This window comes from Geotrypetes seraphini, chromosome 7 (assembly GCF_902459505.1).
Source record: "Geotrypetes seraphini chromosome 7, aGeoSer1.1, whole genome shotgun sequence".
Classification (NCBI taxonomy): Eukaryota; Metazoa; Chordata; class Amphibia; order Gymnophiona; family Dermophiidae; genus Geotrypetes; species Geotrypetes seraphini.
In genome coordinates this window covers 190,266,547-190,279,670 of record NC_047090.1, presented here as the reverse complement: position 1 = coordinate 190,279,670, position 13,124 = coordinate 190,266,547, and the positions used below count along the sequence as shown (strand labels likewise).

The window sequence follows — 13,124 nt, the reverse complement described above, 5'->3', positions numbered from 1 at the left end:
ACCCAGAAAATAATAATGATATTTTGTCTATAAATAAAAAACTAGAAACAATACAAATTCAAACAATTCAAACAATTCAAACAAATTAGCATTAAACATAAAAAAAACAAAATCCATTATTTTTACCTGGAAAAAGGACATAGGCTTGAAGACCCCATTTGTCCTTAATAACATCCCCCTAGAGTCTGTTTCCACTTTAAAAATTCTTGGGGTCATAATTGATGACAAACTACTGTTCCATGAACACATCACTTATATAGTTAAAACATGTTTTTATAAATTGCGTTTAATACAATCAATCGCCAAATTTCTTGAGCCCAAATCGATTAACATTCTGGTTCATTCCTTGATTATAGCTAAAATCGACTACTGTAACTCACTATTACTTAACATCTCCCAAAAAGAAAAAAGAAGACTACAAATGATCCAAAATACAGCTATTAAACTAATCCACAAGAAATCCACAAGAAATATGACCACGTTACGCCATTATTGATTGACTCCCATTGGCTCCCAATCAGCCATCGCATTTCCTTTAAGGTCATGCTGTTAATATTTAAAACCTTAACCTTTAATGAACCTCAGTTTATAGCTAGAATGTTAATACCCCATAACACTATACGACCACTCAGATCATCCTTCCAAAATCTCCTATCTATCCCCTCTCTGAAAATAGTAGGCACGAGAAGATCTAATGTGTTCTCCGTAATGGGCCCCCAATGGTGGAACTCATTACCACAATATATTAGAAATGAAAAGGATCTCACCTCCTTTAAAAAATCCTTAAAATCTTATCTTTTTAAAGATGCTTTTAACATTTAAATTTTAGATTTGTTAAATATTTTCAGATTTTTTATCTTTCCCGTTCCCCACTGTTAGAAACATAGAAACATAGAAAGATGACGGCAGAAAAGGGCTACAGCCCACCAAGTCTGCCCACTCTACTGACCCACCCCATTAAGTCTGAGTGCTAATGACCCAGCTCCTTAACTCGACCCTCGCAGGGATCCCACGTGGATGTCCCATTTATTCTTAAAGTCGAGCACGCTGGTGGCTCTGATCACCTGCTCCGGAAGTTTGTTCCACTGATCCACCATCCTTTCTGTGAAGAAATACTTCCTGGTGTCACCACTAAATTTCCCTCCTCTGAGTTTGAGCGGGTGCCCCCTTGTGACCGAGGGTCCCTTGGGAAAGAATATGTCATTTTCCACCTCGACACGACCTGTGACGTACTTAAATGTCTCTATCATGTCACCCCTTTCCCTGCGCTCTTCTAGAGTATAGAGCTGCATTTGCCCAGTCTTTCTTCGTATGAGAGACCCCTGAGTCCGGAGACCATTCTAGTGGCCATCCGCTGGACCGACTCAGCTCGAAGCACATCTTTACGGTAATGTGGCCTCCAGAATTGCACACAGTATTCCAGATGAGGTCTCACCATGGTTCTGTAAAGTGGCATTATGACTAGAGGTTTGCGGCTAACGAAGCTTCTATTGATACATCCCATCATTTGCCTTGCCTTGGATGAGGCCTTCTCTACCTGTTTGGCAGCTTTCATGTCTGCACTGATGATTACTCCCAAGTCCCGTTCTTCTGAAATCATAGCTAGTGTTTCTCCATTCAAGGTGTATGTTCTGCATGGATTTCTGCTGCCGAGATGCATGACCTTACACTTCTTAGCATTGAAGCCCAGCTGCCATATCGAGGACCAGTTTTCCAACGTGATCAGATCATGCGTCATGCTATCCTTGAGATTGCTTTCGCTTACTGTATTACACAGTTTGGCATCGTCGGCAAACAGTGCTACTTTACCCTGAAGCCCTCAGGTCAAGTCCCTTATGAATATGTTGAAAAGGGATGGTCCCAGGACTGAGCCCTGCGGCACTCCGCTGGTCACCTCCGAAGTCTCAGAGAGGGTCCCGTTGACCATCACCCTCTGAAGTCTTCCACTCAGCCAATCATTGACCCATGCAGTTAGTTTCTCACCTAACCCCATCGATTTCATCTTGTTTAATAGTCTACGGTGTGGGACACTGTCAAAAGCTTTACTGAAATCCAAGTACACTATGTCCAGAGACTCTCCCGAGTCTAGCTTTCCTGTCACCCAATCAAAGAAGCTGATAAGATTGGATTGGCATGACCTGCCCCTAGTGAATCCATGTTGGCAGGGATCCCTTAGATTCCCCTCATCCAATATCGTGTCTAATTTACCTTTAAGTAGAGTTTCCATGAGTTTACACACTATTGATGTGAGACTCACCGGTCTGTAATTCGCAGGCTCTGCTCTGCAACCCTTTTTGTGCAAAGGAACGACGTTAGCTGTTTTCCAGTCCAGGGGGACTCTCCCCGTACTTAGGGAGAGATTGAAGAGCATGGCAAACGGTTTTGCCAGAACATCGCATAGCTCTCTGAGCACTCTTGGGTGCAAATTGTCCGGTCCCATGGCTTTGTTCACCTTGAGTCTTGACAGTTCTCTGTAAACATCAGCAGTTGTGAACTCAAAATTCTGAAATGGGTCTTCCATGCTTTGCTTTGTTTCCAGCCGTGGCCCGTGCCCTGGTGCCTCACAGGTAAAGACTGAACAGAAGTAGTCATTCAGTAGTTTGGCTTTATCGGAATCTGTTTCCACATAATCCCCGTCTGGCGTTTTAAGGCGTGTTATCCCGTTTTTGTTCTTTTTCCTGTCGCTAATGTACCTGAAGAAGGATTTGTCCCCTTTCTTAATGTTCTTCACTAGAGTTTCTTCCATTTGAAGCTTGGCCTCCCTGACTGCTGTTTTGACCGCTGTAGACTTTGTCCTGTATTCAATGTTTGCTTCCTTTTCCCCGGTGCGTTTGTTTGAGAGAAATGCTCTTTTCTTCTCCTTGACGAGGTACAACACCTCATCAGTGAACCATTGGGGTTTCTTTTTTCTTTGTTGTTTAGTTACCGATTTTATGTAGCGGATAGTTGCCTCATGAAGAGTCGATTTCAAGGTTGACCACATAGCTTCCACATTATCAGTTACTTCTTGAACCTGCAGCATCTGATGGACGAAATCTCCCATGCGTGCGAAGTCAGTGCCCCGGAAATTGAGTACCCTTGTTTTTGTTTGTGATCTAGGGAAGCCTTTCTTAAGGTTAAACCATACCATGTTATGATCACTGGTGGCTAGCGTTTCTCCCACCGAGACCTCCGAGACGCTTTCCCCGTTCGTAAGTACCAGGTCCAGGATGGCCTGGGCCCTGGTGGGCTATAGTACCATTTGTTTGAGTCGTACTCCCTTCATGGACGTCAATATCCTCCTGCTATCACAAGTTGTCGCTGAGAGTGTGTTCCAGTCTACATCAGGCATGTTGAAGTCTCCTAACAGAACAACATCCCCCCGTAAGGTGATATTCTCAATGTCCTCAATTAATTCTGCATCCTTGTCCTCCGATTGTCTTGGAGGTCTGTATACCACACCAAGGTACAGGCATTTTTCTCCGCCTCTGGCCAGGTTTACCCAGATGGATTCCCCAGTATACTTGACATCCGTGATCCTGGTTGTCTTGATGATCTCTTTGATGTAAAGTGCTACCCCTCCTCCTAACTTACCCTCTCTGTCTTGGCGAAGCAGGTTGTATCCTGGTATAGTTATATCCCACCCATGAGAGTCTGTGAACCATGTTTCGGATATTGCTATTACGTCAAGGTCTGCATTAACTATTTCTGTTTCCAGTTCTAGAAATTTATTCCCTAGGCTGCGAGCGTTAACATACATAGCTCTCCACTCTTTATGTTTATTACTCTCCTGTAGAGTTCTCTTCCTTTTTTGTCTATTTCCTCTAAAAAAAAAATTGTAACTTTTCTCTCCTTTCCTCCCAATTCAAGTTTGTCTTATTATCAAGAATTTTGTCATTTGGTTCGTCTTTTTTGTAATTTTACTTCTTTTTATAATTTTGTACATCGCTTAGCAAACCGAATAAGCGATTCATCAAATACTAATAAACTTGAACTTGAACTTGGTTAAAGACTAATCTCTAGTTATCTGGTAGTGATGGATCTAATATACTTTTCTTCAAGATGGGACATACTGTTGGGTCATTGAGCAAGACTGAAATTAATCAATGCCAGTCAATATGAATGTAGTGGCTGAAGATTACGAGTCAAGAACTTTGAATGAACTATAACCCTCTTCCACAAAGTCATACTCTAGGTGGATCACTCCTGCTTACACAGAGAAAGCTGCTTTATCATCTGTGATGGGGGGTCTCCAAGGACAAGAGGGATTAGTCATCTGCATATCCCAGAGGCTGAACTCTGTCTCATGCTCCTTTTCTATGGGCCAGGAAGGGGAGGAGCACCCCTACCACTTATCACTTCAAGTTTATTAGGATTTTATATACCGCCTATCAAGGTTATCTAAGCGGTTTTGCAATCAGATACTCAAACATTTTCCCTATCTGTTCCAGTGGGCTCACAATCTATCTAACATACCTGGGGCTAAGGAGGATTAAGTGACTTGCCCAGGGTCACAAGGAGCAGCGTGGGGTTAGAACCCACAACCCCAGGGTGCTGAGGCTGTAGCTTCAACCACTGCGCCACACATTCCTTTAGTGTAGAAAGGCCTACACAGCGACATACATTTTGACATTTATAGACTGTCCCTACTCGGAAAAGCTTACAATCTAACTTGAACAGACAGACGTATGACATGATATATAGGGTTGAGAATGCATAACCCAAGGTGATAGGAGTCAAAAGCACTCTCAAAGAGGTAGGCTTTTAACTTGGCCTTGAACACTGCCAGAGACGGAGCCCACCACAGCGATTTGGGCAGTTTGTTCCAGGCATATGGCAGCAAGATAGAAGGAACAGAGTATGCAGTTGGCAAAGGAAGAGAAGGGCATAGATAAGAGGGAATTACCAGCTGAGCGGAGCTGGGGGGAATCATAGGGGGAGATAAGTGAAGAGAGAAAGTGAGAGGCAGCTGAGTGAGTGCATTTGTAGGTCAGTAAGAGGACTTTGAATTGTATTCGGAAACAGATGGAAAGCCAATGAAGTGACTTTAGGAGAGGGGTAACGTAAGTGGCTAACCCGGAATACGAGTTGTGCAGTTGAATTCTGGATGGACTGGAGGGGAGCGAGATGGCTAAGTGGAAGGCCCGAGAGTGAAGAGGGCGTAGATAAGTATTTTGGTAGTGTGCTCAGAGAGGAAGGGTTGGATTTTGGTAATATTATAGAGGAAGAAGCGGCAGGTTTTAGCGATATGTTGTATCTGGGTGGTGAAGGAGAGAGAGGAGTCAAAGATGACCCCGAGATTACGAGCAGACAAAACAATGACATAATATAACAAGTCATTTCTATACCGCATAACCGGTAAGTTCGATGCAGTTTACAAAATTTTTAACAAACAATACAGGGTAGAAAAAATTAATGAATTGGCAAATAGATGCGTCTTCCATTGCTTTTGAAAATGATTATAGGACATGGAACTCTATAGCAAAGGTTTCAGTTCCTTGTCCCAGAAAGCCACCTGATAAGAAAGCAAAGATTGGTGGTGTTTTGTATAATGACAGCCTTTGATAGATGGAAAATTAAAAAGGCTGTGTGAACTGCAAGAATGCTTGGATTGAGTAAAAGCAAATAATTCAGATAAGTACTTGGGTGCTATGCCAAAGAGGACTTTGTAACAAAGGCAACCAAATTTAAATTTAATTTGAGCCTCCATAGGAAGCCAATGCAATTCTCGATAGTAAGGACTAACATGATCAAACATTTTCAATCCATAGATCAGGCAGACTGCTGCATTCTGGATTATGTGCAACCAAGATAAATTCTTTTGAGGACCTGCCAAGTATACTATATTGCAATAGTCCAATTGGTTTAACACTAGCGACTGAACCAGTAGTTTGAAAGATCTTATACAACACAATTTCCACCGAGTATAGAAGACTTTCCGCACCAAAGCATTTACCCGATCCTGCATAGTCAAGTGTCGATCTAGAATAACACCCAAGATCTTAATGGTAGATTGTATAAGGTAAGTGGTATTATTTAACAGAAAAGAAGTTACTGTAGGATTCTGACCTGGAGATGCAACAAAATATTTTGTCTTCTCTGGGTTCTGACATCCATATTTCAATGATCTTACATATCTCCACTATTTCATTTCTGATGGAAGAAATGGAAACTGTGAATGGCAAGATGATCGTAATACCATCTGCATAGCTAAATATTTTTAGTTCCAATGATGCTAATTTTGAACCCAGAGAAGACAAACGTTAAACAACAGAGGGGAAAGTGGGGAGCCCTGCAGCACTACGCATGGACTCTTCTACTTTCCAGAAAGTTCGACATTGAATCTAACCTGATATGAATGGGTTGACAAAAAACCTTCAAACCAATTGTACACTTTTCCAGGTATCCCAATAGAATCCAAACAGTTCAAAAGTTTAACATGATCCATAAATCAAAGGCACTCATTCAGTGCTGGTCCATCCACTGGAAATAGGTGACCGCCTAGGAAGCACAGTTTAGGAAGACGCATTGACACTTGGTTTCCAGATTCCCTCTCCTTACCTCCACCATGGGGTTTTCAGGCCTTGCCTCCTTTCCTCTGGGACACTGATGTAGGCCTTTGGCAGCTATAGAAAATGTTCAAGGCCTGCAGATGCCCACTGCCTCTATCCCCACTTACAGATGCTCAAGGCTCCGCACAGGCCACAATACATCTTCTATAGCTGCTGACTGCCATGTTGCCTGAACACCTTGCAGGGCAGGGGGAGGGGTGGGGAAGGGAGGGATGAGAGAGATGCAAGCCATCCCATGGTGGTACTAGGAGAGGACACACAGCTGAAGGTTTGCCTAGGGAACTAGACACCTTTGGACTGACCCTGCTCATTTTTATGAACAGGAATTTTATATTGAATGCTTCCCCCCAACCCCCCTCCCCCACCAAATGCACTCAGTAATGTAACTAGTGAATGTCATTTCCCCAAGGTCAGCTGAGCAGAAGTGGACACTGACCTCTGCTGGCAGCTGTGTAGGTTTAAGGATAGCGATACTGCTCTCGGACAGGAGAGGGGATTGCAGAGGCTCCAAGGACAGACACTTCCAGGCTGGTGTACTACTGCTGAACTGGCTTCTTTTTACCACCTATGGAACAACGAGACGTCTCACCAAAAGCAGCTGAGATGCCCCAAAATCACGTCATAAGGCAGGACTGTTTTACCTCCTCCTTCCCCAGTTATGGCCATGAATCTGCCAAGCCCTGCCGCTGCTCCAGGCCCTACACATAGCTTCTGAAATGTGTGCCATTGCAGGGTTAGTGAATGAAACTCCCACATGCTGATGGTCAACAGTTGTATCAACTGGCTTCACCAATGGAAGACCATGGGGTGTTTTGGGGCCAACCAACATAATAAAATGAGACCTGCTGAACAAGGAGGTACCAAAGGTGGGGCATGTGGCTTATTTATACCAGAAGAGAGAGGGATATCAACTGCTTAAATTTGCAAAAAAGAGAAACATTTATCAATAAACAAATAAATTAACCTCATAAATCACATGCCCCACTGTAGTAACTGCAATTTTTAGGTTGTAGAACATGAAAAACAAAGTTGTGAAAAAAATTGCTTAGTCCCATTCTACTGACGCTTGATGCAAGTTGGTTTTCTTAGTTCACCTTTTGAGAGCCGACAGTAATTGGCCCCTGAAGTTCCTGCTCTTCATTAAACCCTGCAACTGCAGGGCTCACTTCTGCTGAAACCAGCTTCCATTGCTGGGATATGAACCCCCGGGTAACAGTGCCTCCAGCAGCAGGCAAGCCCTACACAGTATGTCCAGGCCACAGTGCCAGATTGGGAGGGGGGGAGAATATATGTGGGCAAGTGGGTCTGAGGATTTATTATTTTTGCTATGATATAGGTGGGGGCAGGGCAGCAGGAGAGGGTTTGCCAGCTGTCAGAGCAGACCTTATATCATAATGCGTGTAATTCATAAAGGCCCAGGCTGACGGCTCTTTCACAGTTAGGCCTGCACCGTAAACCCTGCGTTACCTGCCCTTTCACAGTGAGAAGGAGTTTAGCTAAAGTCCCGTTGTCTGCCCAATTCGGAGATGCCATGAACGTGTCCAGCATCCAATCCCCTTCCCAGACCAGGGACCTGCAGAGACAAAAAAACGGTAGGTCTAGGCTTGGAAAGTAGCTTGTTCCATCCTGTCCTGCCTTATCGCTCAACCACTTTCACACAATCTGGAGGGGGCCAGACATTAGCACGAATGAAGTCCTGTACATTTCTATTTATTCACCCAAAGCAGTTTACAATGCAATAAATGGTAATCAGGTACTCAGAAGTATTTTCCCTATCTGTCTCAGCAGGCTCACCCTCTGGGGCAATGGAGGGATTAACCCTTTAATTGGCAGATGATGAAAACTGCTGCTTTACGTAACTTGATGTTGAACGAGACCAACAATGCCAAATCTCCCATAAGAGCCTAGAAACACACGTTGCTTCTCGGAGCAACAATGCCAGATAAAGGATTAAGTGACTTACCCAGAGTCACAAGGAGCAGGCTGGGGATCAAATGCACAATCTCAGGGTGCTGAGGCAGCAGCTTTAACCACTAGGCCACTTCCCTCCAGCTTTCTTACATCTACTCTGCCACAGACTCACAGCAGCCCCACTGAAGTATCAGCATCACATACAGAAACCCAGATCTTTCAATACAGGAAAGACTTAGCCTTCCTTGAAGTCAGCCTAGCCCAGTACAATTCACCTGGCGTTAGTTGACAGTTCCCCAATCCTGTACGGTTTGGGCTCAGCAGACAGCAGCACCTCAGCTGTGACAGTCGTCTCATGAGAGTAGAAACTCCAGTCTCCCAGGCCGAAGATCACCAGCTGCTTCGGGAGTGGCTGCGGCAAGGGCACCTGGAAGCACATACCACGGTTTCTCCTGCAGCAGGAGGCAGAGGGTCAGGAAACTGGTTGTGTAACTGGGAAAGCCTCCCCAATCAATGTCACTCTTAAAGCTTTAGGATTTCTCCTATTGTCACCCCCTAAGAGTGAGGTCAGCAGTGTTCACAAAAACCTACAGATGAGATTCTACCAGAGGGGCAATCCTGTTTAATCTGACCATCACTGCAGAGAATCAGGAAGGGGCACTTCAGGGACCCTGGATTAGTGCCATTTGATTCTTGATTTGAATCGATTCATCAAGGCAGTAAAAAAAACCCACAAAAAACTGGGACTTACCGATTCAGGCCACACAGCCACTGGAGCCAGGACCAGCACCATCTCCCACCCGCACTACTCTCCCACTTTCTGTTTCAGCTTCTGCTTTCCCAAAGCAGCAGCATCAGTGGCGACAAACTGAAACATACGGGCTGTGGGACCTTCCTGTAAGTACCTGCGCTGCCAGCCTGCCCTCTCTGACATCACTTCTTCGTCCAGGGTAGAGCTGCGGATGTAAAGGAAGGTTCCGCAGCCAGACTGTTTGAGTTTGCCGTTGCTGCTTCAGGAAAGCAACAGCAGCAGTGAGGGTGTTAGGGGGCAGTTTCTGGTGGATGTGGGAGAGAGAGAGAGAGGCAGGCACTGGTGGATGTGGGTGGGAGAGGGGGGCAGAGGTGTCAGGTCAAAAGCGCACCGGGACAAAGGCGCACCAAGACAATTGAGCGCAGCACGGAGGCGCGCGCCGCTCAAAATTACTGTTTTTAGGGCTCCGACGGGGGGGGGGGGGGCGTGAAGGAGGACCCCACCCACACTTTACTTAAAAGACATTGTGCCGCGTTGTGGGGGCGTTGTGGGGGTTTGGGGGGTTGATGATGGAAGCAGGATCTCGCTTTCCTCCGCATTTGAAGGCTGAAAAATAATTTTTTACCAAGGAGTTGAGGTGATCGTGGAAGGATAGTGTAGAGTCAATGATGATGCCCAGAACTTTGCTAGAGAACTCAAGCTGCAATGTGGTGCCAGAGGACAGTGGGATGAGGGTGGGTAGCTGATCTAATTTTGGGCCGAGAAGAATAGACTGGAGGCAAATGTACTTTCCAGTCTGCCTCTGACAATAGTTTCTGATTAATCTTAGTTATCTGTGCACCTGGACCCATCCTAAGCATCAGACATTAACACATCTTCTTAACACCTCTTAGCTGTCTTTAGCATCTTTTTACTGCCAGGTCCTTTAAGCACTGATTGAATTAAGGTTGTTGCAATGACATTCCCTAAGGTCAGACATGAATGATATGATCTCCCATAGGCCTTTGCTGACATTGGTTAGGCTAACCGAAAATGCTGACTGCTAGCAATGCTAGGTTGACATGTCATAGAACACAAATCGAATTGCATTGAATCGAAAAAGCGATTCGATTGGCAAAACAGCACTACCCTGGATTCCTTACTGGCTACAGAAATTTCCATAATAATTATGGCTAATAATCAATAGCAAGTCCGCTTTCAAAATGCTCAGTGACATCACAATGTGCTTCAAGATGCCTGAAAAGAAGAGGAAAGGGAAATGATTCTGGACATTGAGGGTAGAGAAGGCCATGAGTTAGAGACCAATGACCCCCCCCCCCCCCGTTCATCCATGCTACAAGTGATCATGGTATTGTATGAATGGGCAGCCGGATAGGAAACTTGACTAAAACCCACCGTTTGACTCAAAAATACACCCACATTTATGCCATCAGGGCTTAGAGAGTCTTTTCATTGTGCAGCATTAAAATTGGTCTTTATTTTGTAAACAGCCTAAAATGAAACCAAAGCAGAAGGAAGGATCTGAGCATGTTTACAATCTGTCAAGGCTGACTTGGCAAAAGTCTGGTTGCCTTTCAGAGCCTAAACACAAAACCTGAGGTCTAAGTTCTCCATTTACAACAGAATGAGCAAGTTAGACAACCATATTTGCTTTATGAAACTCTCAAGACAGAGAGAGAATGCAGAAATATTAAAAATCCAAATTGTGCACATTCAACAATTTTTGCCTTTTTAACCTGCCCTTGTCCAAATAATGCTTAAGGTGGCTTAAAAGTTTTATGAATTTATAGGGACAATGAGTCACTTCCACAAAGTGTTTACAAAGTTTGGACCTTAGGCAACCAAACTAAAGCTACTTGGCCAATGTCACAAGAAGCAGCCCACTGCTCCCTGTGATCTACTCTTCATTGCCTCCTGGGGAAATCCTAGGCAGTCAGCTTTTCAGAATAACCACAATGAATATGCATGCGATAAGCTCTCAAGGTCGGGAACCTCAACTCCACCTGACAAGGCAATTAATCCAAACACCAGGACAACAGCTGTGCAGATCTGCCACCTCTTTCTTCTCCCCTGTGTTTATAACTTTGTGATTAAGGCTTGCTTTAAAGCAGGGGTGTCAAAGTCCTTCCTCAAGGGCCGCAATCCAGTTGGGTTTTCAGGATTTCCCCAATGAATATTCATGAGATTTATTTGCATGCCCTGCTTTCATTGTATGCTAATATAGAAACATAGAAACATAGAAACATAGAAATAGACGGCAGATAAGGGCCCACGGCCCATCCAGTCTGCCCACCTTAATGTCCCTCCCCTACCTTTGCCCTGTGAATAGATCCCATGTGCCGATCCCATTTTGCCTTAAAATCAGGCACGCTGCTGGCCTCAATCACCTGCAGTGGCAGACTATTCCAGCGATCAACCACCCTTTCAGTGAAAAAGAATTTCCTGGTATCACCTCGTAGTTTCCCGCCCCTGATTTTCAATGGATGCCCTCTTGTTGTCGTGGGACCCTTGAAAAAGAAGATATCTTCCTCCGCCTCGATGCGGCCCGTAAGATACTTGAACGTCTCGATCATGTCCCCCCTCTCTCTGCGCTCCTCGAGCGAGTATAGCTGTAATTTGTCAAGCCGTTTTTCGTATGGTAGATCCTTGAGTCCCGAGACCATCCGGGTGGCCATTCTTTGCACCGACTCCAGTCTCAGCACATCTTTGCGATAATGCGGCCTCCAGAATTGCACACAGTATTCCAGGTGGGGCCTCACCATGGATCTATACAATGGCATAATGACGTCCGCCTTACGACTGACGAAACCCCTTCGTATGCAGCCCATGATTTGTCTTGCCTTGGACGAAGCCTGCTCCACTTGATTGGCAGACTTCATGTCCTCACTGACGATTACCCCCAAGTCTCGTTCTGCTACCGTTTTTGCTAGGATCTCGCCATTAAGGGTATAAGACTTGCATGGATTCTGGCTGCCCAGGTGCATAACTTTGCATTTTTTGGCATTGAAGTTGAGTTGCCATGTCCTAGACCATCGCTCCAGTAGGAGTAGGTCGTGCATCATGTTGTCGGGCACTGAATCTTCGTCTGTTGTGCATTTGCCCACTACATTACTCAGTTTGGCGTCATCGGCGAATAATGTTATTTTACCTCGTAGCCCTTCTGCCAAGTCTCTTATAAAGATGTTGAATAGGATTGGGCCCAAGACTGAGCCCTGTGGTACTCCACTAATCACCTCCGTCATTTCGGAGGGGGTGCCATTCACCACCACCCTTTGGAGCCTACCTCCAAGCCAGCTCCCAACCCATTTCGTCAATGTGTTACCTAATCCTATAGAACTCATCTTGCTCAGTAACCTGCGGTGCGGTACACTATCGAATGCTTTGCTAAAGTCCAGGTACACGATGTCCAGGGACTCCCCAATATCCAGCTTCCCCGTCACCCAGTCAAAGAAGCTAATCAGGTTGGATTGGCAGGATCTCCCCTTAGTAAATCCATGTTGTCGGGGATCCCTTAGATTCTCCTCATCCAGGAACTTATCTAATTGGTGTTTGATTAGAGTTTCCATTAGTTTGCTCACTATCGATGTTAGACTCACTGGTCTGTAGTTTGCTGTCTCCATCTTGGAGCCTTTCTTGTGGAGTGGAATGACGTTAGCCGTCCTCCAGTCCAACGGGACGCTGCCTGTACTAAGGGAGAGGTTGAAGAGCGCGGACAGTGGCTCCGCCAAGACATCACTCAGCTCCCTAAGCACCCTGGGGTGCAAGTTGTCCGGCCCCATTGCTTTGTTAACCTTGAGCCTTGACAGCTCACCGTAGACACTGCTGGGCGTAAACTCAAAGTTACTAAACGGGTCAACTGAGCCAACCCTTGTCTGTAGCTGAGGGCCGAGCCCTGGCGCTTCTCGGGTGAA

The 13,124-nt window shown here is 45.2% G+C and overlaps 1 protein-coding gene across 4 annotated transcripts in view; it reads right to left on the bottom strand.

Annotated features, from left to right (window-relative positions):
- Positions 1–13,124, bottom strand: part of LOC117363996 (rab9 effector protein with kelch motifs-like) — a 40,800-nt gene that overhangs the window by 26,201 nt on the left and 1,475 nt on the right. For 3 of the 4 annotated variants that reach the window (XM_033952680.1, XM_033952679.1, XM_033952682.1), the window contains exons 2-4: positions 8,738–8,914; positions 8,019–8,124; positions 6,988–7,116 (exon numbers count right to left, since the gene is read on the bottom strand). In XM_033952680.1, coding sequence (XP_033808571.1) covers positions 6,988–7,116; positions 8,019–8,124; positions 8,738–8,914 — 412 coding nt within the window. Of the gene's footprint in view, positions 1–6,987; positions 7,117–8,018; positions 8,125–8,737; positions 8,915–11,216; positions 11,348–13,124 lie in introns of those variants that run through there. The other variant, XM_033952681.1, reaches the window with a different exon arrangement.